The sequence below is a fragment of the Schistocerca cancellata genome, chromosome 1, assembly GCF_023864275.1.
Source record: "Schistocerca cancellata isolate TAMUIC-IGC-003103 chromosome 1, iqSchCanc2.1, whole genome shotgun sequence".
In the NCBI taxonomy this organism is placed as follows: Eukaryota; Metazoa; Arthropoda; class Insecta; order Orthoptera; family Acrididae; genus Schistocerca; species Schistocerca cancellata.
The window spans coordinates 987,538,469-987,563,620 of record NC_064626.1 but is presented as its reverse complement, the minus strand read 5'-3'; the positions used below and the strand labels follow the sequence as shown (position 1 = coordinate 987,563,620).

Sequence of the window (25,152 nt, the reverse complement as noted above, 5' to 3'; positions counted from 1 at the left end):
TACAGACGAATGGAGAAACTAGTAGTATCCGACCTCGGGGAAGATCAGTTTGGATTCTATAGAAATAACGGAACACATGAGGCAATACTGACCCTACGACTTATCTTAGAAGCTAGATTAAGAAAAGGCAAATTGACTTTTCTAGCATTTGTAGACTTAGAGAAAGCTTTTGACAATGTTGACTGGATTACTCTCTTTCAAATTGTGAAGGTGGCAGGGGTAAAAAACAGGAAGCGAAAGGTTATTTACAAGTTGTACAGAAACCAGATGGCAGTTATAAGAGTCGAGGGACATCAAAGGGAAGCAGTGGTTGGGAAGGGAGTGAGACAGGGTTGTAGCCTCTCCCCAATGTTTTCAATCTCTATATTGAGCAAGCAGTGAAGGAAACAAAATAAAAAATTGGAGTAGGTATTAAAATCCATGGAGAAGAAATAAAAACTTTGAGGTTCCCCGATGTGTTTGTAATTCTGTCAGAGACAGCAAAGGACTTGGAAGAGCAGTTGAACGGAATGGATAGTGTCTTGAAAGGAGGATAAAAGATGAACATCAACAAAAGCAAAACAAGGATAATGGAATGTAGTCGAATTAAGTCGGGTGATGCTGAGGGAATTAGATTAGGAAATGAGACACTTAAAGTAGTAAAGGAGTTTTGCTATTTGGGGAGCAAAATAATTGATGATGGTCGAAGTAGAGAGGATATAAAATGTAGACTGGTAATGGCAAGGACAGCATTTCTGAAGAAGAGAAATTTGTTAACATCGAGTATAGGTCTAAGTGTCAGGAAGTCGTTTCTGAAAGTATTTGTATGAAGTGTAGCCATGTATGGAAGTGAAACATGGACAATAAATAGTTTGGACAAGAAGAGAATAGAAGCTTTCGAAATGTGGTGCTACAGAAGAATGCTGAAGATTAGATGGCTAGATCACATAACTAATGAGGAGGTATTGAATAGGATTGGGGAGAAGAGGAGTTTGTGGCACAACTTGACTAGAAGAAGGGATCAGTTGGTAGGACATGTTCTGAGGCATCAAGGGATCACCAGTGCGAAAATATTTTGTTGAGCCCAACCTACATAGGTAGGAATGATCATCAAAATAAAATAAGAGAAATCAGAGCTCGAACAGAAAGGTTTAGGTGTTCGTTTTCCCAGCGCACTGTTCGGGAGTGGAATGGTAGAGAGAGAGTATGATTGTGATTCAATGAACCCTCTGCCAAGCACTTAAATGTGAATTGCAGAGTAGTCACGTAGATGTAGATGTATTGGAGGGCAGCGTGGAGGGTAAAAATCATAGAGGGAGACCAAGAGATGAATACACTAAGCAGATTCAGAATGATGTAGGTTTCAGTAGGTACTGGGAGTTGAAGAAGCTTGCACAGGATAGAGTAGCATGGAGAGCTGCATCCAACCAGTCTCAGGACTGAAGACAACAACAACAACAACAACAACAACAACAACAACATTCCCCTTTAAAATAGAACATTAAGAAAAAGAGGGAATAAGAAAGAGGAGGAGGGAAAACAGAATGAAATTCAAAGATAAGTAGTTCAAAACATAGGAAAAATCGGACATATTAGCAGCAAAAAGCAAGCATAGAGAGCAGTATGTGTTGTTTGCCCATTGTTGTCTTGTAGGTGTTACTTCACAAAATTAGGTATTTTAATAGAACCTTCACTGTACATGTTTGCTAATGAAATACAATCTGAAAAGAACAGAAATGCATTTAGCTACATTATTAGAAGAAAAATGATCTTCAATATTTAGAACTAAAGCTGTCAGTGGTTCACAAATTGCTCAATACGTGACCCCAGAAAACATCATCTACAAAATAAAATGTCCAACAGGTACAAGACCAGATTTTAAATCTAAACTGAAATCAATTTTTCTTGTCAACTCCTCCTATTCTATACATGAAATTTTAATTAAAAAACTGTGAGTGCTTGCAGCACAGCAAGCGAACACTGCCCTAGTTGCCCAAGTAAGTTACTACAACCATTCTTCAAACAAAGCTGCAGATATACTGAAGTGTAATTTCTCTGAACTGTGCAACCAAGTAAATTCATCCCTTTAACTGTTAGTGAAATCAAAAATCACTCTCTCATTGAAAACTGAAACTCCTACTGCCGTACATCATGTTTGCAGCAAGCTGTTGATGAATTGCTGAAATGAAATATCCCAAGTTTTGGCTCATATGTATTATACCCCCTGCAATAATGATTGTCTCTGAAAGACTGAAATATGCTGTTACTCTTTATGAAAGTGAGGATGTTATTTGTGTCTTATAAGCTGTAACCCACCTCACATTTCATGATGTGTTCTAAAGTTTTTCAGAAAGACATGTATAATAGGATACTGACAAACCTTGGAAACCTGAATGTCATTAACAGTAGAGAGTTTGGTTTTCAATATGGTGTTTCTACACATCAAACTACTCTCTCACTTACCAGTAATGTGTTAGAAACCCTAAGCATTACGAAGTTTCCATTTGGTGTTGTGTTTATTTCTCAAAGCACTTTTAATTAGATAGTTTATTTATTTATTTATTTATTTACATCCTGCAATCTTTGAGGTACATATCTTGTACCCTAGATGTTGGACAAGCTTTCATTAATTCAAACATTGTTACATTGAATATTATTTCCTCGGGCCATTTACTATGATGTTTGTACAAGCATACTTACAACAGATAAAATTCTTTACATGGACATCTTACATAATTTTCTTTTGTTAAATGGGATATGTTTAACACATAATACAATGCAATACAGGAGGTATTGAATAGAATTGGGGAGAAGAGGAGTTTGTGGCACAACTTGACTAGTGGAGGGATCGGCTGGTAGGACGTGTTCTGAGGCATCAAGGGATCACTAATTTGGTATTGGAGGGCAGCGTGGAGGGTAAAAATCATAAAGGGAGACCAAGAGATGGGTACACTAAGCAGATTCAGAAGGATGTAGGCTGCAGTAGGTACTGGGAGATGAAGAAGCTTGGACACGATAGTGTAGCATGGAGAGCTGCATCAAATCAGTCTCAGGACTGAAGACCACCACCACCACCACCACAACAACAACAACAACAATACAAAACACTTTATACAAATTGGCACTTTTGCATTTTTACAATATTTGTATGTACATATCTTCAATGACAGAAGTCTTGGCATCAGATGTGCATTATATTTACAAATTCAGTTTTCAAGATACTGTGATTCTTAGTAAAAACAGTTTTCCGGAAGATATAGTTCCATATTTTTTAAAGATAGTTTGTTAATGGTCTTTAAGTGACTTGGCAGCCTACTAAACAACTGTGATCCTGAATGACATACACCTTTCTTGCACATGGTGATATAACAATGATTTCTGTGTATATCACAATTTGACCTTGTATGGTGTTCATGTAGAGTTTTATTTTCAATAAACACATTTTCCTTATTTAGCAAGCTCCTTTTTGCATATGTCACAACCTCAAGCATATAGACACATGGTATGTGTAGGATCTTAAGTTCTTTAAAGAATGGTTTCATGATTTTCGAGTGTTGGCATTTTTCATCATCCTTACAATCTTTCACTTCACAACATCTACACATATTCTCCACAAGCCACCATACAGTGTACAGCAGAGGGTACATATACCAATATTATCGATTTTCTTTCCTATTCCATTTGTGTTTACAATGAGGAAAAATGACTGTCTATATACCTCTGTATGCACCCTAGTTTCTCTTAGTCTTATTTTGATTATCCCTATGCAAGATATACATTGGTGGCAGCATAACAGTGATATGCCCTTCTTTGAATACACATTCTCTATATTTATCCAACACAGATTTTGCAGAACTTTGCTGTCTTTCTTCCAAGGATTCATTTAAGTTCACAAAGCATTTCTATTTTGCATATTGCCCACAGGGTGATCAAGATATTGCTGTTCAAGCCTTTCCAACTCTTTTGACAATGATCCTCCTCAGGTCATCCAGCAGGTGAGGAGGGTTCCTGCTGTTATGGCACACCATGACTTCTAGGGAATTCAGGACATGGTATTCCAATTACTGTCCTCAAGGTGATGACACAGACAACATGCAGAAATTGCTACACATCACATCAAAATTTGGCAAGACTCTAGTAATGAGCCACTTATGCTGCAATGCGCAAACTAGTGCTGCATCTCTTCAGCGTCAGACACCCAAACAGTCACTGGCACGTCATTTATACACACTGTTGAAGCCACTAAGCAGATGTTTGAGCCGCAAACTGTAACCAGTCACAGCTGCGCTATCAGACTAATGGAGCATCCTCGGGACAGCCAACACCAACACCACCGCCACCACCACCACCACCACCACCACCACCACCACAACATTGCCATTTATATGATGAGATGCTGAGTTTTGGGTGCTGTGCCACTGTGACACTCCGCCTGTGTGCCACCCAGTGCTGCAGACTTCACCTGCCAGCGCCAGCCATCACTATGGGAGCATTGGCCACCAGCTGCCGACTCAGCTATTGGGGTCTCCACACTGCTGGGCAATCGTGCCACCCAGACAACATGACACAGTGCAGCGCCCACTTTGTCGTGGGCAGCAAGATTGACCCGTAACTGCACCAGTGATACATGGGCACCATGGGTCAGTGCCAGGACACACCACTGGATGAAAGCATGCATCTGTAATTGCTGTAGGTTGTTGGAACAATAGAGAGTTTGCATGGACACAGCCGGTCTTGTCTCAGCCACCTTCACCTCCAACAGAATCCCATGGGCCTCGCCAAACCACTGAACCCACAATGCTCAGGTGGAAGAGCCATCATCATCCGGACCACTCCAAGAACAGCAGTTCCACACCACTGTAGCAGTTGTTGCACCCCCAACCCACTACACTGCAATGAGACCTGCAAGTTGAGACCACATAGCCTCTCCAGTTGCTTTAAAATTGACAGCATGCAGTTGTTCTGCATTCTCAGGATACCTACAAGCCATAATACAAAGATAGTTGTCATCTGCTGGTGTTGTTGACTACAGGTGACCAGTGTAAGACAGATTTTCAGTGTTTTATGCTTCATGATAGCTATGCTGGCAATCTTTCTTGGCATAAAGTGACAATGAGAGCATTGCATAAACTTGAAATTTTATGCGTATTGATCAAGTGAACAGTTCCAATCAAGAATGGCATGCTGGAAGAACAAGTGTAAGTATCCCTCAATATTAACTCAAATTTCCCTCATTTTCACCCAGCAAAATAATTTTGTGAAATATGTGTAGGAGGAACCACTGTATTGCTTGTTTCTTCTTGTAATGTATACTCTTGGCATTTTAATGGCAATTCTACGTAGTGTATACCACTGGATTCTGATGGGCATCTCCATACCCTTCTCTCACTTATTAAACTAACTTGTGATGACATGTGTTCTCCTTTAGAGCTTCTCTATCCCTTCTATTAATCCTACCTAAGAATAGTCCCAGTCCAATGGTCAGTACCCTAGAACTGGCCAAACAAGTATTATGTAATCAATTTCATCCATGGGTGACTTATTTTGTTGTTACTTTTGTGGTCTTCAGTCTAAAGACTGGTTTGATACAGCTCTCCAGACTAGCATAACCCGTGCAAACCTCTCCATTCCTCCATAGCTACTATAACCTACATCCATGTGAACCTACTTACTGTAGTTAAGCCTTGCTCTCCTTCCACAACTTTGAATTCACACACTTCTCTACATTACCATTTTAATGATTCATTGATGTTTCAGGATATGTTCTACCAAGTGATCCCTTCTTTTAGTCAAGCTGTGCCATACTTTTCTTTTCTTCTCAATCTGTTTCAGTAGTATCTCTTCATTATTTACCCTATCTACCCATACAATCTCCAACATTTTTCTATAGCCCTGCATAACAAAAGTTTTTCTTCTCTTCTTGCCTGTCCTGTTTATCACCTAAATTTCACTTTGAAACACACTGGATAAATACTTTCAGGTAACACTTCATAGCAGTTAAATTTAAACTCCATGTTAAAATATTTCTCTTTTACAGGAAAACTTTTCTTGCTATTGACAGTCTGCATTTTACATTCCCTCTACCTCAGGCATTCCCATTTATTTTGTTGTCCAAACAACAAAAGTCATCTACCACTTTGTCTCATTTCTAGGTACTGTTCCCATGAATCTCAGCCTGCCATCTGTTTTTTCTACAACTAATTTTTGTGGTCATTTCATTGTAAGTTACTCCAGATGCTTACCACCAGATATCTTACAGTTATTACTGTTCCCAATGAGTTACAGCTGAAGGTGTAATTGAACAGTAATGGGCCTTCCTCTCTATTTATGTGCAATATATTGCATTTATTTACGTTGAGTGGCAACTGACAGAGTCTGTGCCAATTACAGATCCTTACTGATCCTCTGCAGGTTGTCTTGCATCTTGTTACAGTTTCTAATGTTGCAGGTTACCTATGTATAACAGCTTCATCTAAGATTAGTCTAACAGAGCTTCCAAAATTATTCACAATAAAGTTCTATACCTCAAGTACAGTTATGACCTCCATGACCTCCTAATACTTCCTTGGGGTACTCATGAAATTACTTTTACATATGACAGTTTTGCCTCCATTAAGAAAGATGTGTTGAGCTTTATCTGGTAGGAAGTCCCAAATCCAATTATGAAGTTGGTCTAATACAACAAGAGCTTATATTTTGCTCACGAAGTGACAGTGCAGAAACGTATAAAACATTTTATGGAAGTCAAAGAATGAAGAATCTGCCTCAGTGCCATTGTCTATGACCTTCAGGACCTTGGGAATGAACTGAGTAAGCTGAATTTCACAAGATCTTTATTTGTGGAATCCTTGTTAATTTCTATAAAGAAGATTCCATTTTACAATATGATCATAAAATATGTTCCCTAATTCTATAACAATTCTCCTTCACAACTGGAATGATCTGCATTTTTTTCCACTTGCTTGGAAGCCTTCAAGGGTATAAGCACCTTTGAGTAACTGACACTAAAATGGGAGACAGCTCTTTCCCTAATTTGTGTGTAATCATACACATAAGTCATCAGGCTCAGATGCTGTTCCTTTGTTGAGTAATTTTCCATTGCACAATCTCTTATTTTATTACATGCCAACATAATGATCGTGCAGTAATTAAAATGAGGGACTGTATTTTCATCTCCTGCAATAAAACAATTTTGGAAAACCAAATTCAGCATTTCAACTTTCTGTCTGACAACTTTCATTTTGGTGTCGGGACATTGTTGAGTAATAGGTGGATGATAGGATCCTGTTACTGTATGTATGTAAAACCAAAACTTCTTGACACTGGACTCACATTCGGGAGGACGACGGTTCAATCCCGCGTCCGGCCATTTTGTTTTAGGTTTTCTGTGATTTCCCTAAATCGCTCCAGGCAAATGCTGGGATGGTTCCTTTCAAAGGGCACGGCCGACTTCCTTCCCCATCCTTCCCTAATCCGATGAGACCGATGACCTCGCTGTCTGGTCTCCTTCCCCAAAACAACCAACCAACCAACCAAAACTTCTCAGTATTTTTGTGTGACAAGGTGGCACAATTTTACTCTCAAAGATAAAGGACGCTCTCCTTACACTTGTTTTGCTTTCATTCAGTTTTTGTTTGTTAGCAAAGTTTCACTTATATTTGTTGTTGAGCTATCTCTGCTTTTGTAGCAACTTCCTAAAATGGTTATTGAAGCTAGTACAGTACATCATGTATAACGTATACTGTAAAATGTTTTTGAACTTTACCCCTTGATGCAATCTGTTCCCTACCACATTTTTAATGGAAAAATATCTTCCTATCTTTCTTAAATTCCTTTTAACACCTATAGTCACTGATGTGATAGCAATCACTAGTCACCAATTCTCTCCTCTGTGTAACTGAGTCAAAAGTGTATTTTTTTAGTTACGAATGGTTTAAGAAATTGCCTTCATGAGACAGTTGTCAAAGCAATATTAACAAATCTACAATATGTTTGTTTGTATGTCTTAAACACCAATTTTATACTCTGTGAAAAATATATTCTATGTTTTTGTTCTAATTCAGCAAGTAAAGATTCCAATTTACTACCGCCAAACCAATGCTGCACACAACTACTGACCATCATCATCATAATCAGCAGCAGCATCAGCATCAGCAACCACCACCATTTGATATCCACTGGTGAATGAAGAGTTCCTCGAGACTTTTACATACATTGTAGTCTTCGAGTTGCTCCTTCATGTTTTTTAATTTCATCCATCCATCTTTCATAAAATTTTCATCTTATCTTTTGATATCTATTGGTCTCTAATAAAGAAATTCCTTAGCCCATATATCATTTATTTGCTTGTCTAGTACGCATCTTACGTAATTCCATTTCATTTTAATTGCAGTCATTGCAACCCACAGTGTTCTAATACAGCATTAGTAGTGTGCTGCTTGACAGAGTCATGTTGATTAAATAACTAGGTGTAACATTGCCAAGCAATATGAAATGGAATGGGAATGTAAAGATTGCAGTAGGGAAGGTGAATGGTCGACTGTGTTATACAGGGAGAATTAGAGAAAGTGTGGTTCATCTGTAAAGGAGATAGCATATAGTGCACTAGTTCAATCCCATTCTTGAATAGTTCTCAATTGTTTGGGACCCGCCCCATGTCAGATTCAAGGAAGAAATCAAAGCTATTCAGATGCGGGCTGCTAAAATTGTTACTGGTAGGTTTAAACAACACTTAAGTGTTATGGAGGTGCTTCAGGAACTTGAATAGGAATCTCTGGAGGGAAGGCAACATTCTTTTTAAGGAACACAGCTGCGAAAATGTAGAGAACTGGCTTTTGAAATTGAATGCAGAATGACTACTATCACCAGTGTGCATTTCATGTAGGAACCACAAAGATAAGAGGAATTATGGTTCATACAGGAAAAAAAAAGACACTGAAACTAGTCTGGGAATAAATAAATAACAAAAATGTTTTGTGCGAGGCAGACCCACAATCCCATATTGTTGTTTAGTAGTGTTTTTCCTTAGTAAACTTCAAATTGCGCAGTTTTTAAATAAATGTGCCAAGATGAAACACCTGCTGTGAAATGTCTGTTGAATGTTTTGTTTTAAATGGTTTCTTAAAGATATTCAATAGGTTGCAGCAACAAACAACAGAAGTAAATAAGAGAGAAATTCTTTTTGAAGCACATATGAATCATGATTATGCTGTGTGAACCACATATGTGGAATGTTATAATTTTATTGTACAAATGAAATTCTTTCTCTTATTACATGTCTACAATTTATCTGTATTCAAAAACAAATTACAAGAAACCTACCTCTCCATTCAGCATCTGGGTTGGAAGCAAATGCATAGTAAATAGGGCCAATGATTTCATTCATTCCTTGAACATAACCTTGCCCAGGATTCAACTTAGCATATAAAAACAGTATACGCTCCACTACTTCCCAGTGAGCTTCCATGCCTTCTGCCATTGGTGCATAATCTTCTGGCGCTTTTTTAATGGAGAGTGCTATCTGGGAATGTCATATTCAGATACACTTTTGTAGTTTATTTACAGACTTATAATAATAAATTACAAACATTAACCTGACATACTATCACACTTCTTTCTAAAATAATAACTGACATTTTTATGCAACATTAGGATTAATGTGCATTAATAATTCCTTAAAATTATTTTAAAAATAACTGTACAAGTATACAGACCTGCTGCTAGGACAGCATGTCAAAGAAAGAAGGGAAAGAAAGCATTAGTCTTTTCTAATAAACAACACATTTCCTTATAAACCTATAAGCCACTACATGTTATGAAAGATTTACAATTAAAATACTGCACATATGTAAGCTATACACGTATTCTAACAGTCATAAGCTGTATTCTCACATAAGATCACAAAAATGTGGTAGTTTGTATCACACAAATGCATGATCCATGTCACTGCTGCAATAACAGTTCACAATTTTAAGTTTATACAATTAAGACTACATTAGGCACAAAGATGAATTATTCAAATCCAAATCAAGTCAAGGTATTTATTCAAATAAATTGTAGCTGGTTGTTGATTATATATTTAAATTATTATATGTTGAAATTTAGTCTAAATAAAACTGTCAATGAGTTCACCTTAGTTCTAAACTGTGTTTCTTTCATTTTTAACACAAGACATTGCACTAGAAGATTTGATGTCATAAAGATAAGCTCACTTAACCTTAGAAAATCTAGATCCAATTTCAGTTGTGAAAATTAAGAAAAAATTTACTGAACTCGTCTAATGACATCTGATTGGTTAATCTTTCTTGTTATAAGTAATTACATTCTGTTTCATGAAATAATAGTGTCAAATGACAATTTTCAATAACACATAAGGAAAAGTCATGTCAATTAAGGAAAGCAAAAAGTTCCCATTTACATCAATAATAAAAGAAGAGACAAAAAATAAGGCAATCAGATGCCGTGTTGTCAAAGGGTGGTACCCAGATTTCAAAAGGTTATGAAAATACTACCAATTAACATATGATGGGCAGAAATTTCAGTGAAAGGTTAGTATATGTAACTATACTAGAACTCCAAAGATAAATTTGTTGTTGGGTAAGTGAAAGTTGCAGAGGACAAAATAAGATTATCATGAAAAATAGGAGACCAAAGAATAATGAAGACCAAACATGCAAAATCTCTACCACTCAGTTGTTTGGGAGACGTATGGTTGTTTGTAAGAATGCATGGACAATGTGGAAGAGAATATGTGAGGTAATAAAAGCAGAGAGTCAAGTACTGAAGGCAAACACATGAAACACGGGGAAATTTAATGTACAATGAACATGGTAATATCACTGAGTAATGGCTCCACACCAGATTAATCAACAATGACAACAAAATCTTCCATGTAGAAAAGTGGCCAAATGTGAGAATGAAGATGTTGATGTTGATGTTTACTATGTGAATTGCCTAAATATCTGTACCCACCTGGATTGTCCTTTCATCATTGTGACAATTTAGCTGACACTCATAACGTCAGAGGTAATGATTCTCCATAAATGCTTTTTCGTCACATAAAAACATGATTTTATGACTGTGAAACAAATGTCAATACAGTAATCAATGCTGGTAAGCTCGCTTTACAAGCCACATAAATAATTGGAGCAATTTTCAAACGAAAATAACACTCTCCCTGCCCTGAACACATACACCCAATGAGTACACGCATACACAAAGAAAAAGATAGGAAAGTAGAACAACCACAACACTATGCCAGAGCCAGCAACATAATTTAATGGGGGTTGGAGGGCAGGAGGGGAGACATTAGAGAGAAATAAGAAAAATGTTGTGAAATGGTAGTGTAGAGAAGATAAAAATGCGAAACAATCGTGATACAGCAAACATGTGTATTTTCTGGAAGATACAATGGTAAAAACTAGCAGCTAACAATTGTATGGGGTTGAGGGTGGGAGGGGGATGGGGCCTCATGGAAAAATTACAATCCATGGTGTCAGAACAGGTATCTACACAAACTGGAAGTATTCCACCAGTTGCCTAACTTGCCTTTCTTACTTTTTCCTTAAACATTTTAATTACTTTCTGAGAAGCATATTTTTTAATGACATCAAGTCCAAAATAGATACATTAGTCATCAGATAAATTGCTCATAGGGTACTGCTTTCCCAGAGGCATTTTATTACACATAATTCAGAACAATTTTATCTGACCTTCCCATGCTCTCTACAACACGCTTCTACAACACAGTTCTAGTTAGTTCATTTATTTCGGGCTAATTTCTATCATCTTCCGACATTTTACTGTTCCTTTTAATTAATGTAATGATGTTAACTATTCAGTTACCGATGGAATTACATCATTTCTATAAACTTCACAATTCATGATAAAAGTTTTCATAAATAATAAAATCATGATAAAATAACATTCATCTTTTAACAATATTTAATCAACAATAAGCACAGACATAAATGATTACCTGAAGCTTACCATAAAGAAACAGATATAACTTATGTAAAAATATTAATTTCCTAGCACGTAATTCTTATGCAAAATTTTGATTGATGATATCACAAAGGCTTTTACCAAATCTTGATCAATTACATTACACTGGGTGATTAGTGCTACTCATGGTCCCAAATGCTGTGAGCCCGTTACAAACTGTGCTTTATTTGCTGTAATTATTTATACTTTATAATAACTAAACTTAAGTGCATTTATACCAATACACTGCAAAAATTACTGGAATAAGGTCATTTCACACATTTACATTAATTTAATTTTTGCTGGTAATATAAGAAAGTCAACCCATTTAACCTTGTGCATCTAAGCAATTCATATTTTAGTTTAAATATTAATTAATATAAGCTCTTACTTTTTTAATGGAATTTAATCAGTATTTCCAGAATGAGATTTTCACTCTGCAGCGGAGTGTGCGCTGATATGAAACTTCCTGGCAGATTAAAACTGTGTGCCCGACCGAGACTCGAACTCGGGACCTTTGCCTTTCGCGGGCAAGTATTTGTTAATATGTTTTCCCAAAAGTGTGAAATCTTTCAATTAAAAACTTATAAATTATTGAATATTAGATAAAATCAAATGCACCAGGAAACTTTGTAAGTTGTTGTAAACTGGCATAGGGCAATGTTTCTGCAAACATTTTAATAGTGAAGTTATATTTTTAGAGTACGGGATATTACAAAAATTTAAGTATCAACTTCTTGTGTAAAATAAATCTTCCTTAGCAAAACTAGCTACACTACAGGTGACAACAAAATATAAATATTTCTATTAATAACTAGAGATCGAAAAACACAGCCTGCAAAATATTTTTGATATTTACTAGTTAACTGCAGTGAAAAATTAATACAAAAAAAATTAATGACTTACTTTACAAACAATATACAATCAAGTGGAGAAGCATCACTTTGTTGCATTTCCACATGCATGCACACGTATAGCTAATTATATAATATTAATAGCAATTCAATTAAAGGACAACTACAAAGACGAGCCAACACACTATGGCCACTGCCCACCACAAGATTGAATGTCACCTAGAGGCACTGCGGGTACATGAGATGGCAGGGAAAGTACATAAGCATAACAGAGACAGATGGGGAATCAGTCTAATAGTAACACTGATTGAAAATGGAGAAATACACTGACATAAGTGATTATCAAAAAGGACATATTCTTATGGCCTGGCATCTGGGACCAAGTATCTTAGAAACAGCAAAGATGTTTGGCTGTTCACATGTTACTGTCATAAACAACTCTGGAAAGTGACTCAAGTAGTGTGAAACTACGAGCCAGTGACAAGGTGTTGGACATCCAAACGTCAACGTAGATTGTGGAGGTTGAAGGCTTGCCCATTTTGTAAGGTGGGATAGATGGTGATCTGTGACAGATCTGATGACAGAACATTAAGCTGCTGCAGGTAAAAGTCTTCTGCAGCACACCATTCAGCATGTCTTATTGATAAGAGGACTCTGCAGCAAACTGCCCCTATGTGTCCTTATGCTGACACAATGACATCAGACTGTGGATCAATGGAAATGTGTTCTTGGTCAATGAGCCAAATCTCTTGTTACACCTGGTCAATAGTAGTGTCCAGATACATCACCATCCAAGCAAACAATTGCTCTAAACGTGCACTTTGCAACAGACACAGGTGGGTGAGGGGAGTATTCAGCTACTGTGGATATTCACGCAGGCTTCCAAGGGATCTGCAGTACTGAATTAAGCCACCATGACAGTTTCCAACTACATGAACATTACTGTGGACCACTAGGATCCCTTCATAGCTGACATCTTTCCCAACAGTAATGGCATCTTCCTGCAGGATGTCACAAGACCAGAATCGAAATACAGTGGTTTGAGGAGCATGATAGTGCACTCACATTGATGTCTTAGCAAAAAAATTCAGCTGATCTCAACCTGATTTAACAAATCTGGGATGTTATCAGGAACCAGCTGCAAATTCACAAACCACTGGCCTGTTACTTAAGTGATCCTTGTATGGACATCTGGTGCCACATACCTCCAGAAATCTAGCAAGGATTGTAGATTCATGTCACGCACACTTCGCTGCTTTACTGCATTCCAAAATTCTTCCAATGGATGCACAATAACTGGCTACAATGAGGCACCCAGGATTGTTAGTATGTGGGTGGTCATAATGTTTGGGCTCATCAGTATAATTATAAAACAATGAAACACAAATTATGTCAAATGTCCTGTAGAGGCATGGTGGAATGGTTGAGCATGGTGAGACAGTGAAGTCCACTAGATATCTATTACTTTCTTTTTCTATAATCCTTTCACCTCACCAATTTCTTCAAGTTATGACAAAATGTGTTGAAACAGATATGTTTTTTGTTTCAGGTACCACATAGTTAGGGACTAAATTTTCACTGATACACATCTTGCAGAATCAGACATTTTTTCCATCACCTACTAAACGTTTTATAAAACTCGTGACAGGCAGTTGTCTCTATGTCCTTTACTGTCACCACTGGTTTCAGTTATATATATAAAGATAATGTGACTTACCAAACGAAAGCGCTGGCATGTTGATAGACACACAAACATACACACAAAATTCAACCTTTCGCAACCAACGGTTGCTTCATCAGGAAAGAGGGAAGGAGAGGGAAAGACAAAAGGATGTGGGTTTTAAGGGAGAGGGTAAGGAGCCATTCCAATCCCGGGAGCGGAAAGACTTACCTTAGGGGGAAAAAAGGCGCGCCCGCGCGCGCTCTCACACACACACACACACACACACACACACACACACACACACACATATCCATAAGCACATGAGTATGTGCGGATGGATATTGCTTCTTTACCTCTCCTTCCCTCTTTCCTGATGAAGCAACCGTTGGTTGCGAAAGCTTGAATTTTGTGTGTATGTTTGTGTTTGTTTGTGTGTCTATCAAATGCCAGCGCTTTCGTTTGGTAAGTCACATCATCTTTGTTTTTAGATATATTTTTCCCACATGGAAGGATGTTGCTTGTTGGTGGGTTTGATGTGGACAGACGTGTGAAGCTGGCCATTGGACAGATGGAGGTCAACGCCAAGGAAAGTGGCATGGGATTTGGAGTAGGACCAGGTGAATCTGATGGAACCAAAGGAGTTAAGGTTGGAGAGGAAATTCTGGAGTTCTTCTTCACTGTGAGTCCAGATCATGAAGATCGTCAGGAGTATGTGGCTGAGGGACCGCGTCAGCTTTCAGACAACACCACATACAAAGTTTGCCAAGGTAATCCCATTCCTGATGTCCAGGCAGAGCTTCAAGGAATCCTCAGAACCTTAGGACCCCTACAAAACCTTTCACCTGACTCCATCAACCTCCTGACCCCACCGACACCCCGTACCCCTACCTTCTACCTTCTTCCTAAAATCCACAAACCCAATCATCCCGGCCGCCCCATTGTAGCTGGTTACCAAGCCCCCACAAAACGTATCTCTGCCTACATAGATCAACACCTTCAACCCATTACATGCAGTCTCCCATCCATCATCAAAGACACCAAACACTTTCTAGAATACCTGGAATCCTTACCCAATCTGTTACACCCAGAAACCATCCTTGTAACCATTGACGCCACTTCCTTATACGCAAATATTCCGCACGTCCAGGGCCTCGCTGCGATGGAGCACTTCCTTTCACACCAATCACCTGCCACCCTACCTAAAACCTCTTTCCTCATTACCTTAGCCAGCTTCATCATGACACACAATTTCTTCACTTTTGAAGGCCAGACATACCAACAATAAAAGGGAACAGCCATGGGTACCAGGATGGCCCCCTTGTATGCCAACCTATTCATGGGTCGCTTAGAAGAAGCCTTCTTGGTTACCCAGGCCTGCCAACCCAAAGTTTGGTACAGATTTGACATCTTCATGATCTGGACTCACAGTGAAGAAGAACTCCAGAATTTCCTCTACAACCTCAACTCCTTTGGTTCCATCAGATTCACCTGGTCCTACTCCAAATCCCACGCCACTTTCCTTGACGTTGACCTCCATCTGTCCAATGGTCAGCTTCACATGTCCGTCCACATCAAACCCACCAACAAGCAACAGTACCTCCATTACGACAGCTGCCACCCATTCCACATCAAACGGTCCCTTACCTACAGCCTAGGTCTTCGTGGCAAACGAATCTGCTCCAGTCCGGAATCCCTGAACCATTACACCAACAATCTGAAAACAGCTTTCGCATCCCGCAACTACCCTCCCGACCTGGTACAGAAGGAAATAACCAGAGCCACTTCCTCATCCCCTCAAGCCCAGAATCTCCCACAGAAGAACCACAATAGTGCCCCACTTGTGACAGGATACTTTCTGGGACTGGATCAGACTCTGAATGTGGCTCTCCAGCAGGGATACGACTTCCTCAAATCCTGCCCTGAAATGAGATCCATCCTTCATGAAATCCTCCCCACTCCACCAAGAGTGTCTTTCCGCTATCCACCTAACCCTCGTAACCTCTTAGTTAATCCCTATGAAATCCCCAAACCACCTTCCCTACCCTCTGGCTCCTACCCTTGTAACCGCCCCCGGTGTAAAACCTGTCCCATGCACCCTCCCACCACCACCTACTCCAGTCCTGTAACCCGGAAAGGGTACACGATCAAAGGCAGAGCCACGTGTGAAAGCACCCACGTGATTTACCAACTGACCTGCCTACACTGTGAAGCTTTCTATGTGAAAATGACCAGCAACAAACTATCCATTCGCATGAATGGACACAGGCAGACAGTGTTTGTTGGTAATAAAGATCACCCTGTGGCTAAACATGCCTTGGTGCACGGCCAGCACATCTTGGCACAGTGTTACACCGTCCGGGTTATCTGGATACTTCCCACTAACACCAACCTGTCAGATCTCCAGACATGGGAACTTGCCCTTCAGTATACCCTCTCTTCTCGTTATCCGCCAGGCCTCAACCTCCGCTAATTTCAAGTTGCCGCCGCTCATACCTCACCTGTCTTTCAACAACATCTTTGCCTCTGTACTTCTGCCTCGACTGACATCTCTGCCGAAACTCTTTGCCTTTACGAATGTCTGCTTGTGTCTGTGTCTGTGCGGTTGGATATGGGTGTGTGTACGAGTGTATACCTGTCCTTTTTTCCCCCTAAGGTAAGTCTTTCCGCTCCCGGGATTGGAATGACTCCTTACCCTCTCCCTTAAAACCCACATCCTTTCGTCTTTCCCTCTCCTTCCCTCTTTCCTGATGAAGCAACCGTTGGTTGCGAAAGCTTGAATTTTGTGTGTATGTTTGTGTGTCTATTGACCTGCCAGAGCTTTCGTTTGGTAAGTCACATCATCTTTGTTTTTAGATATATATTTTTCCCACGTGGAATGTTTCCCTCTATTATACATGACTTACCAAACGGGAAAGCGCTGGTAGATAGGCACAATAAAAAAACACACAACCACATACACAATTTTGTGTGTATGTGTATGTGTTTGTGTGTTTTTTTATTGTGCCCATCTACCAGCGCTTTCCCGTTTGGTAAGTCATGGTCTCTTTGTATTTAATACATTTTTCCCATGTGGAATGTTTCTTTCTATTATATATATATATATATATAGTTATAATAGAAGGAAACATTCCACGAAGGAAAAATATATTTAAAAACAAAGATGATGTGACTTACCAAATGAAAGTGCTGGCAGGTCGACAGACACACAAACAAACACAAACATACACACAAAATCCAAGCTTTCGCAACCAACGGTTGCCTCGTCAGGAAAGAGGGAAGGAGAAGGAAAGACAAAAGGATATGGGTTTTAAGGGAGAGGGTAAGGAGTCATTCCAATCCCGGGAGCGGAAAGACTTACCTTAGGGGGAAAAAAGGACAGGTATACACTCGCACACACACACATATCCATCCACACATACACAGACACAAGCAGACATTCATGTCTGCTTGTGTCTGTGTATGTGTGGATGGATATGTGTGTGTGTGCGAGTGTATACCTGTCCTTTTTTCCCCCTAAGGTAAGTCTTTCCGCTCCCGGGATTGGAATGACTCCTTACCCTCTCCCTTAAAACCCATATCCTTTTGTCTTTCCTTCTCCTTCCCTCTTTCCTGACGAGGCAACCGTTGGTTGCGAAAGCTTGGATTTTGTGTGTATGTTTGTGTTTGTTTGTGTGTCTGTCGACCTGCCAGCACTTTCATTTGGTAAGTCACATCATCTTTGTTTTTAAATATATATATATATATATATATATATATATATATATATATATATATATATATATATATATATATATATATATATATATATATATATATATATATATATATAGAGGGAAACATTCCACGTGGGAAAAATATATCTAAAAAGAAAGATGATGAGACTTACCAAACAAAAGCACTGGCAGGTCGATAGACACACAAACATACACGCAAAATTCAAGCTTTCGCAACCAACGGTTGCCTCATCAGGAAAGAGGGAAGGAGAGGGAAAGACGAAGGGATTTGGGTTTTAAGGGAGAGGGTAAGGAGTCATTCCAATCCCGGGAGCGGAAAGACTTACCTTAGGGGGAAAAAAGGACAGGTATACACTCGCGCACACACACACACACATTTCTATTATAGTCTCATCATCTTTCTTTTTAAAGAAAGATGATGAGACTTACCAAACAAAAGCGCTGGCAGGTCGATAGACACACAAACATACACACAAAATTCTAGCTTTCGCAACCTATCGTTGCCTAGTCAGGAAAGAGGGAAGGAGAGGGAAAAACGAAAGGAATTGGGTTTTAAGGGAGAGGGTAAGGAGTCATTCCAATCCCGGGAGCGGAAAGACTTACCTTAGGGGAAAAAAGGACGGGTATACACTCGCACACACACACACATATACAGGCACATGTCTGCTTGTGCCCGTATACGTGCGGATGGACACGCGTGAATTTTGTGTGTATGTTTGTTCGTGTGTCTATCAATATACCAACGCTTTTGTTTGGTAAGTTACATCATATTTGCGCGCGCACGGGTGTGTGTGTGTGTGTGTGTGTGTTTTGGCAAAGCTATAATTGTGAGAGTCTTTTTGTTGTGCCTATCAGCAACTCAGCATCTCAGTTATATATCTCAGTTATAATTCAAACAATGGAAAGTCCAGGTTGGATTATAAATGATACTGAAAGGGATAAATTGCTATTCTTTGTAAAGATGACACAGTGAGTTGCAGACAGGCATAACAAAAAGACTGACACACAATAAGCTTTTAGCCAATGTATTCTTAGGAAACTAAAGGAGAGCACATACACATTCACACAAGCAAGAACACCTCATGCCCAAATGACTGCTACCTCCAGACACTTTAACCTGACTGCCATTGTTGCAATGGATGAAAGCAGTAATCAGCTTTCGTTAAACACTACTCCTTGAAAGGGACAGTACACAAACAACTCTACGCCACAGTCATGGGCACCTGCATGGCACCCTCCCCTCCTATGCCAAACTGTTTTGAGCCATCTAGAGGACACCTTCCTAGCCTCCCAAAACCTCAAACCCCTGCTCTGATTCAGGTTCATTGATGATATCTTCATGATCTGGACTCAGGGCCAACACAATGTATCCTCATTCCTTCATAACCAAAACACCTTCTCTCTCAAAACTACACACATTCACACAAGTAGGCACATCTCATGCACACATGACTGCTAGCTTTGGTCACTGCAACGAGAATGCAACAGTCGCATTGAACAAATGCAGCGATCCGGAGTGAGGAAGGGAAGGGGGAAGGATAGAAGGATATGGGTGAGGGAATAGAAGAGTGCTGTCTGGCGAAGCATATAGGAACTACATAAGGACAGGGCAGTCAGGCGCATTGTCTGGAGATTGTAGGATGTGTTGGGCAGTGGGAGACAGTAAGTTACCTTAGCTTCAGGACAGGATAATTTCAGCAGCACAAAAAGTGTTGTAAGGATTACTCCCACCATTCAGTCCAGACAAATTGGTGGTGGAGGGGAGGATCCAGAATGGCCCGGGTTGTGGAACAGCCAATGAAATCAAGCATGTTACGTCCAGCTGCATGTCCTGCCACAGGGTGGTCCACTTTGCTCTTGGCTACAGTTAGGAGTGGTCATTCATCGTAGTGGACAGCTGGTTGGCAGTCATACCAATATAAAAAGCTGCATAATGATTGCAGCAGAGCTGGTATATGAAATGGCTGCTTTCATGGGATAGGATAAGCCTGTGAGAGGATTGGAATAGGAAGTGCTGGGTGGGTGGATTGGGCAGGTCTTACACCTGGGGTTTCCATAGGAATATGATAACTGTAGCAATGGGTTGGGATTGATATTGGCATTGGAAAAGGAATGGACTAGGATGTTGTGGAGGTTGGATGGTGACGAAACACTGCTTTAGGAGGTGTGGGAAGGATATTGGGTAGGATATTCCTTATTTCAGGAGAAGACAATACATAGTCAAAGTCCTGGAAATTGATGTAGTTCAGCTGTTCCAGTGCAGGTGATATCGGCCAAAGAAAGGGGAACTCCTTTGTAGTTGGTTTTTGGGGGTGGTGGGAGCATCAGAGGAGGTATGTGTGGATATGGGACAGAGAATCTGTTTGAGAACTAGGTCTGGGGGATAGCACCTGGTGTGAAGGCCTTTGTGAGACCTTCAGCATACTTGGCAAGGGAGTTCTTGTTGCTGCAGATACACCATCTCTGGGTGGCCAAGTTGTGAGGGAGGGATTTTGTGATGTGGATGGGATAGCAGTTGTCAAAATGCAGATGCTGTTGGTGGTTGGTAGGTACAATGTGGGCATTGGCGTGGACAGAGCCATCAGTGAGGAGGAGATCAATAACCAAGGATTTGGGGTTTTGGGAGGCTAGGAAGGTTTCCTCTAGATGGCCCAGAAACATCTTGGCTTAGGAAAGTGAGATGCAAGTGCCCATGATTGTGCCATGGTTCTTTTTGTGCACCTTGCCTGGAAAGGAGTACTAATATGATAAGATAAAGCCAGTAAGGTGTATGTGGAATGGGGTAGTGCATTTGGTGCCTGATGGATGTTGAAAGAGGCAGCATTCAATGGGCAGGAGGAATTTTTCCTTATATAGAGGTGACATCAACAATGATGAGTAGCGATCCAGGAGGTAAAGGGATGGGGATGGTGGAGAGTCAGTGAAGGGAGTAGCTAGTATCTTTGACAAGGCAGGCTAGATTTTGGGTGACTGGTTGGTGATGTTGATCAATGAGGGCCAAAATTCTACCACTGGGGGCACAAAAACCAGCTACAATGGGGTGTCCAGGATCCAGGATTGTCAGGTTTTGGCGAGCACGTAGAAAGTGGGTGTGTGGGGTGTCACAGTGGTGAGGAGGGAAATGGATGCAGAGGAAAAGTTTTGGAAAGGGCTTAAGGCTTTGAGGTTATATACTGGACTTCTGGAATGCAAACGGAATCACTCTGGCAGAGTTTAGAACCGTCCAAGACCTACTCTCCTTCTCCTGACTCCTGCAATGAAAATCATTCTTTGTCTTCAATTCCTCAAACTAAAGCCAAACTGATTTCAACATTCCAACAATGAACCCTACCTCTCCCAGTTCATACCACCATCCGACTGTGATCCTTCCACCCACCCAACCACTCACTGGTCACCTTCCAGAAATTGCTCACCTCCAATTTAGCCTCACTATTCTTCCACAGGTCCCTTCCTAAGAACACCAGTTATTCAGCAGAAGAAAGGACAGCCATACACAGCCTCAAAACAGATCATGTCTTAATCAATCTACCTGCAGACAAAAGTTCCACCATTGTTGTTCAGAACTGCAATGATTACCTGGCAGAAGGCCTCTGCCAGATTTTCACCACTACGACACCCCCACCTTCTAGATGGTTCCAAACATCCACAAATCCAACAATCCTGGATGCCCCACTGTAGCTGGTTATTATGCCCCCACTGGAAGAATTTCAGCCCTCATTGACCAACACCTCCAACCAATTGCCCAATATCTAGCCTCCCATATCAAAGATACTAGCCAGTTCCCTGACCGACTCTCCACCATCACCACTCTTTTACCTCCTGGATTCCTACTCGTCACTGTTGATGCTACTTGCCTATGCAGCAATATCCCTCATTCCCTTGGTTCAAATGGCTCTACGCACTATGGGACTTAACATCTGAGGTCATCAGTCTTCTAGACTTAGAACTACTTAAAACTAACTAACCTAAGGACATCACACACATCCATGCCCGAGGCAGGATTCGAACCTGCGACCAAAGCAGCAGGGTGGTTCTGGACTGAAGGGCCTAGAACCACTCAGCCACAGCAGCCAGCCATTCCCTTGGTATTGCTGCTACTGAACACTGCTTCTGGCAACGTCCTTCTTACTCCAAACTAATTACCTCACACACCTCACTAATTTCATCGCACCCACATAGCCTGGTCACTCAGAAATGGTAATCTGCAGCGAAAAGAACTCCCTTGCCTAGTATGATGACCACCTCATAAAGGCCTTCACACCTAGGCACTATCCCCCAAACCTAGTCCACAAACAGATTCCCTCTGCCATATCCACACATGCATCAGATCCTCCCACCACCCCCAAAAACCAGCTACAGAGGACCATCCCCTTTGTCACTCAATACCACCAGAATGGAACAGCTAAACTACATCCATCACCACGGCTTTGACTATGAATCATCTTGTCCTGAAATAAGAAACATCCCACCCAATATTCTTTCCACCCCTCCTACAGTGGTGTTTCGTCACCACCCAACCTCCAAAACATACTAGTCCATCATTACGCCAATGCTAATCCCAACCCCAACCCCCTGCCACAGGCATCACATCCCTGTGGAAGCACCAGGTGCAAGACCTGCCCAACCCATCCATCCACCACTTCCAATTAGTTCTGTCACAGGCTTATCCTGCCCCATCAGAGCCTGTGAAAGCAGCTATGTCATATACTAGCTAAGCTGCAATCATAGCACAGCTTTTTATACTGGCATGACTGCCAACCAGCTGTCTACCAGGATGAATGGTCACCGCCAAACTGTGGCCAAGAGCAAAGTGGATTACCCTGTGGCAGAATGTGCAGGTGAACATAACATGCTTGATTACAATGGCTCTCGATCCTCCCCTCCACAAGCTTTATACTCCACAGTTACCTGATGTTTATTTTAGTTTATGGTATTTTGATGTAATCCGTGATTTGTACGTAAATAAATTCACAGATGAGTAAAGTAAGCTTTAAAAGCCCTATTTATGAAAGACGACAAATAAGATTTCCATTAATGTTCTCGTTTACTTCAATTACTGAATTAATATACATCTATAGTGTTGCAGGAAAACTGCTGTCAGAGCCATGTGACACAAGATTTTCCTGTCTACATGATAAGTCACCTTAAACAAATCTGGTACCTGTGCTGACCCAAATTCTTACAGTCACTTGGCAGTTCCTTTGAAGCATCATAACATTAAGAGGGAACCATTGACCAGTAATGTGAATTTTATGCAATCCAAATTTAGTTGGATAGCTTAATGGTTAAGGTGATAGCTCATTTAAAGCAGCAAATCTGGGTTAAGTCCTGCTCCAGGAACAAATTTTAATTTGCCACTTTACATGTACATCACTATGCAATAAAGTAAAACTTTACAATAATGCAATTTGACTCACAGGGGTGGAATAAATATGAACATTTCACAACAGTAACAGCATCAAGGTTAGGCAGTATGTTCACTTTCAATAACATTCATTCAGTGTCTCTTCCTTGTATTACAAATTACTGGTGTTTTTCTCCTCTCTTACATTTCTCCTTGCTTTCTACAATTCATCTTGCCGTATTTCATAAATAAACCAATCATAATGCATATAAATTTTTAAAATATAACCATTGTTATTTTGCTTTTCAGCATAATGTAATTCATTACATTCTCTGACTTTCCTTTTGATGTCTGTAAGTGATTTAAGCCAAAGAGAAGCAAACCCAAAAAAAATTAGGGGGACCGGAAAGTAACCATTCTGTGCACGTTGAAATTCGTTTGTCATTTATCAGCTCATTGAGTATTTCAAAGTCGTGCCAATGACATTTTAAGGTTAGAATGATTTGTTTCCTTACAATAATTAAATCTCTCTCTTTTTTTCCAATTCATGGTGGCCAACCAAATACCAGTATAGGCACATATCCAGCATGAGTTTCACAAGGGTATTAATACAACAGTTGCTACCAAAAAAATTTGTGATGTTTATGTGAGTGCATTAGATGTTTGTGTATGCAAAGGTGGTTTGCTATGTTCAAATCTAGTAATTTTTATCTCTCTGACGCCTATCAATCATGAAGACCAGCATCTTTAGACAATGACATGTTGAAGGCAGAACTGGAAACAAATCCATGTCAGCCATTTGAGAAATACTCTTAACCAATCTTGGTCGACCATCCAAGAACATTTGCAGCAGATTGGCAAAGACAAAGCTAACCAATCCACCACATGCAACTTATTGTTTCAGTGGCACAGTAAAGAAGTGTGTTTTGATCACTTGAGACAGTACACTGGTCCTCTATGATAATCCATAATTCAAAAGGCAGTGGTCTTGCCTAAAAGGATTGCCATAAAGTACAACTAAGCCAGGCTTACACATCAAAAAGGCACTTTTGTGGGTTTGGTGGAGTATTGGTGTGGCCATTCATTTTGAGGGCTGAAACCTGGACAGACTGCAAACGCATATCTTTACTGTGAACAACTGGATTGAGCAAATCAATCTTCAACTGAAAAGCAGCCAGCAATTATCAACGCAAAAGGCGTTATTCTAAAACATGATAATTCACGACTACAATGCACAAGACGAACCTTGGGAAAAATTAATGAGGTGGAAGGTATTGCCTCATTTACCACATCCACCCGATATTGCACCATTATATTTCCATTTATTCTGATTGCTGTAACATTTTGTAAGTGGCGAAAACATTTGAAAATGTGGATGATGTCCAACCAAAATGCCATCTCCAGATATTGTGACCAAAAACCAATTGATTTTTATCAATCCAGCATTGAAACTTGTACTCTAAATGGTGAAGGTTGCTCATGATGAGGGTGACTGCATCACTAATTAAAAATAAATACTTGTTAACAATTTATCTGTCTAAATTTAATGATAAAAAACGTCATTACTTTCTGGTCACCTTAATATAAAGATGCAAG

At 40.0% G+C, this 25,152-nt stretch overlaps 1 protein-coding gene across 3 annotated transcripts in view; it reads right to left on the bottom strand.

Annotated features, from left to right (window-relative positions):
• The window catches only part of LOC126088571 (TBC1 domain family member 13), a 237,825-nt gene that overhangs the window by 141,939 nt on the left and 70,734 nt on the right, over positions 1–25,152 (bottom strand). For all 3 annotated transcript variants that reach the window (XR_007519971.1, XM_049906764.1, XM_049906776.1), the window contains exon 6: positions 9,301–9,499. Coding sequence is in view for 2 of the 3 variants with exons in the window: in XM_049906764.1 (XP_049762721.1) it covers positions 9,301–9,499 (199 nt within the window). In the remaining variant the exon portion in view is untranslated. The remainder of the gene's footprint in view (positions 1–9,300; positions 9,500–25,152) is intronic.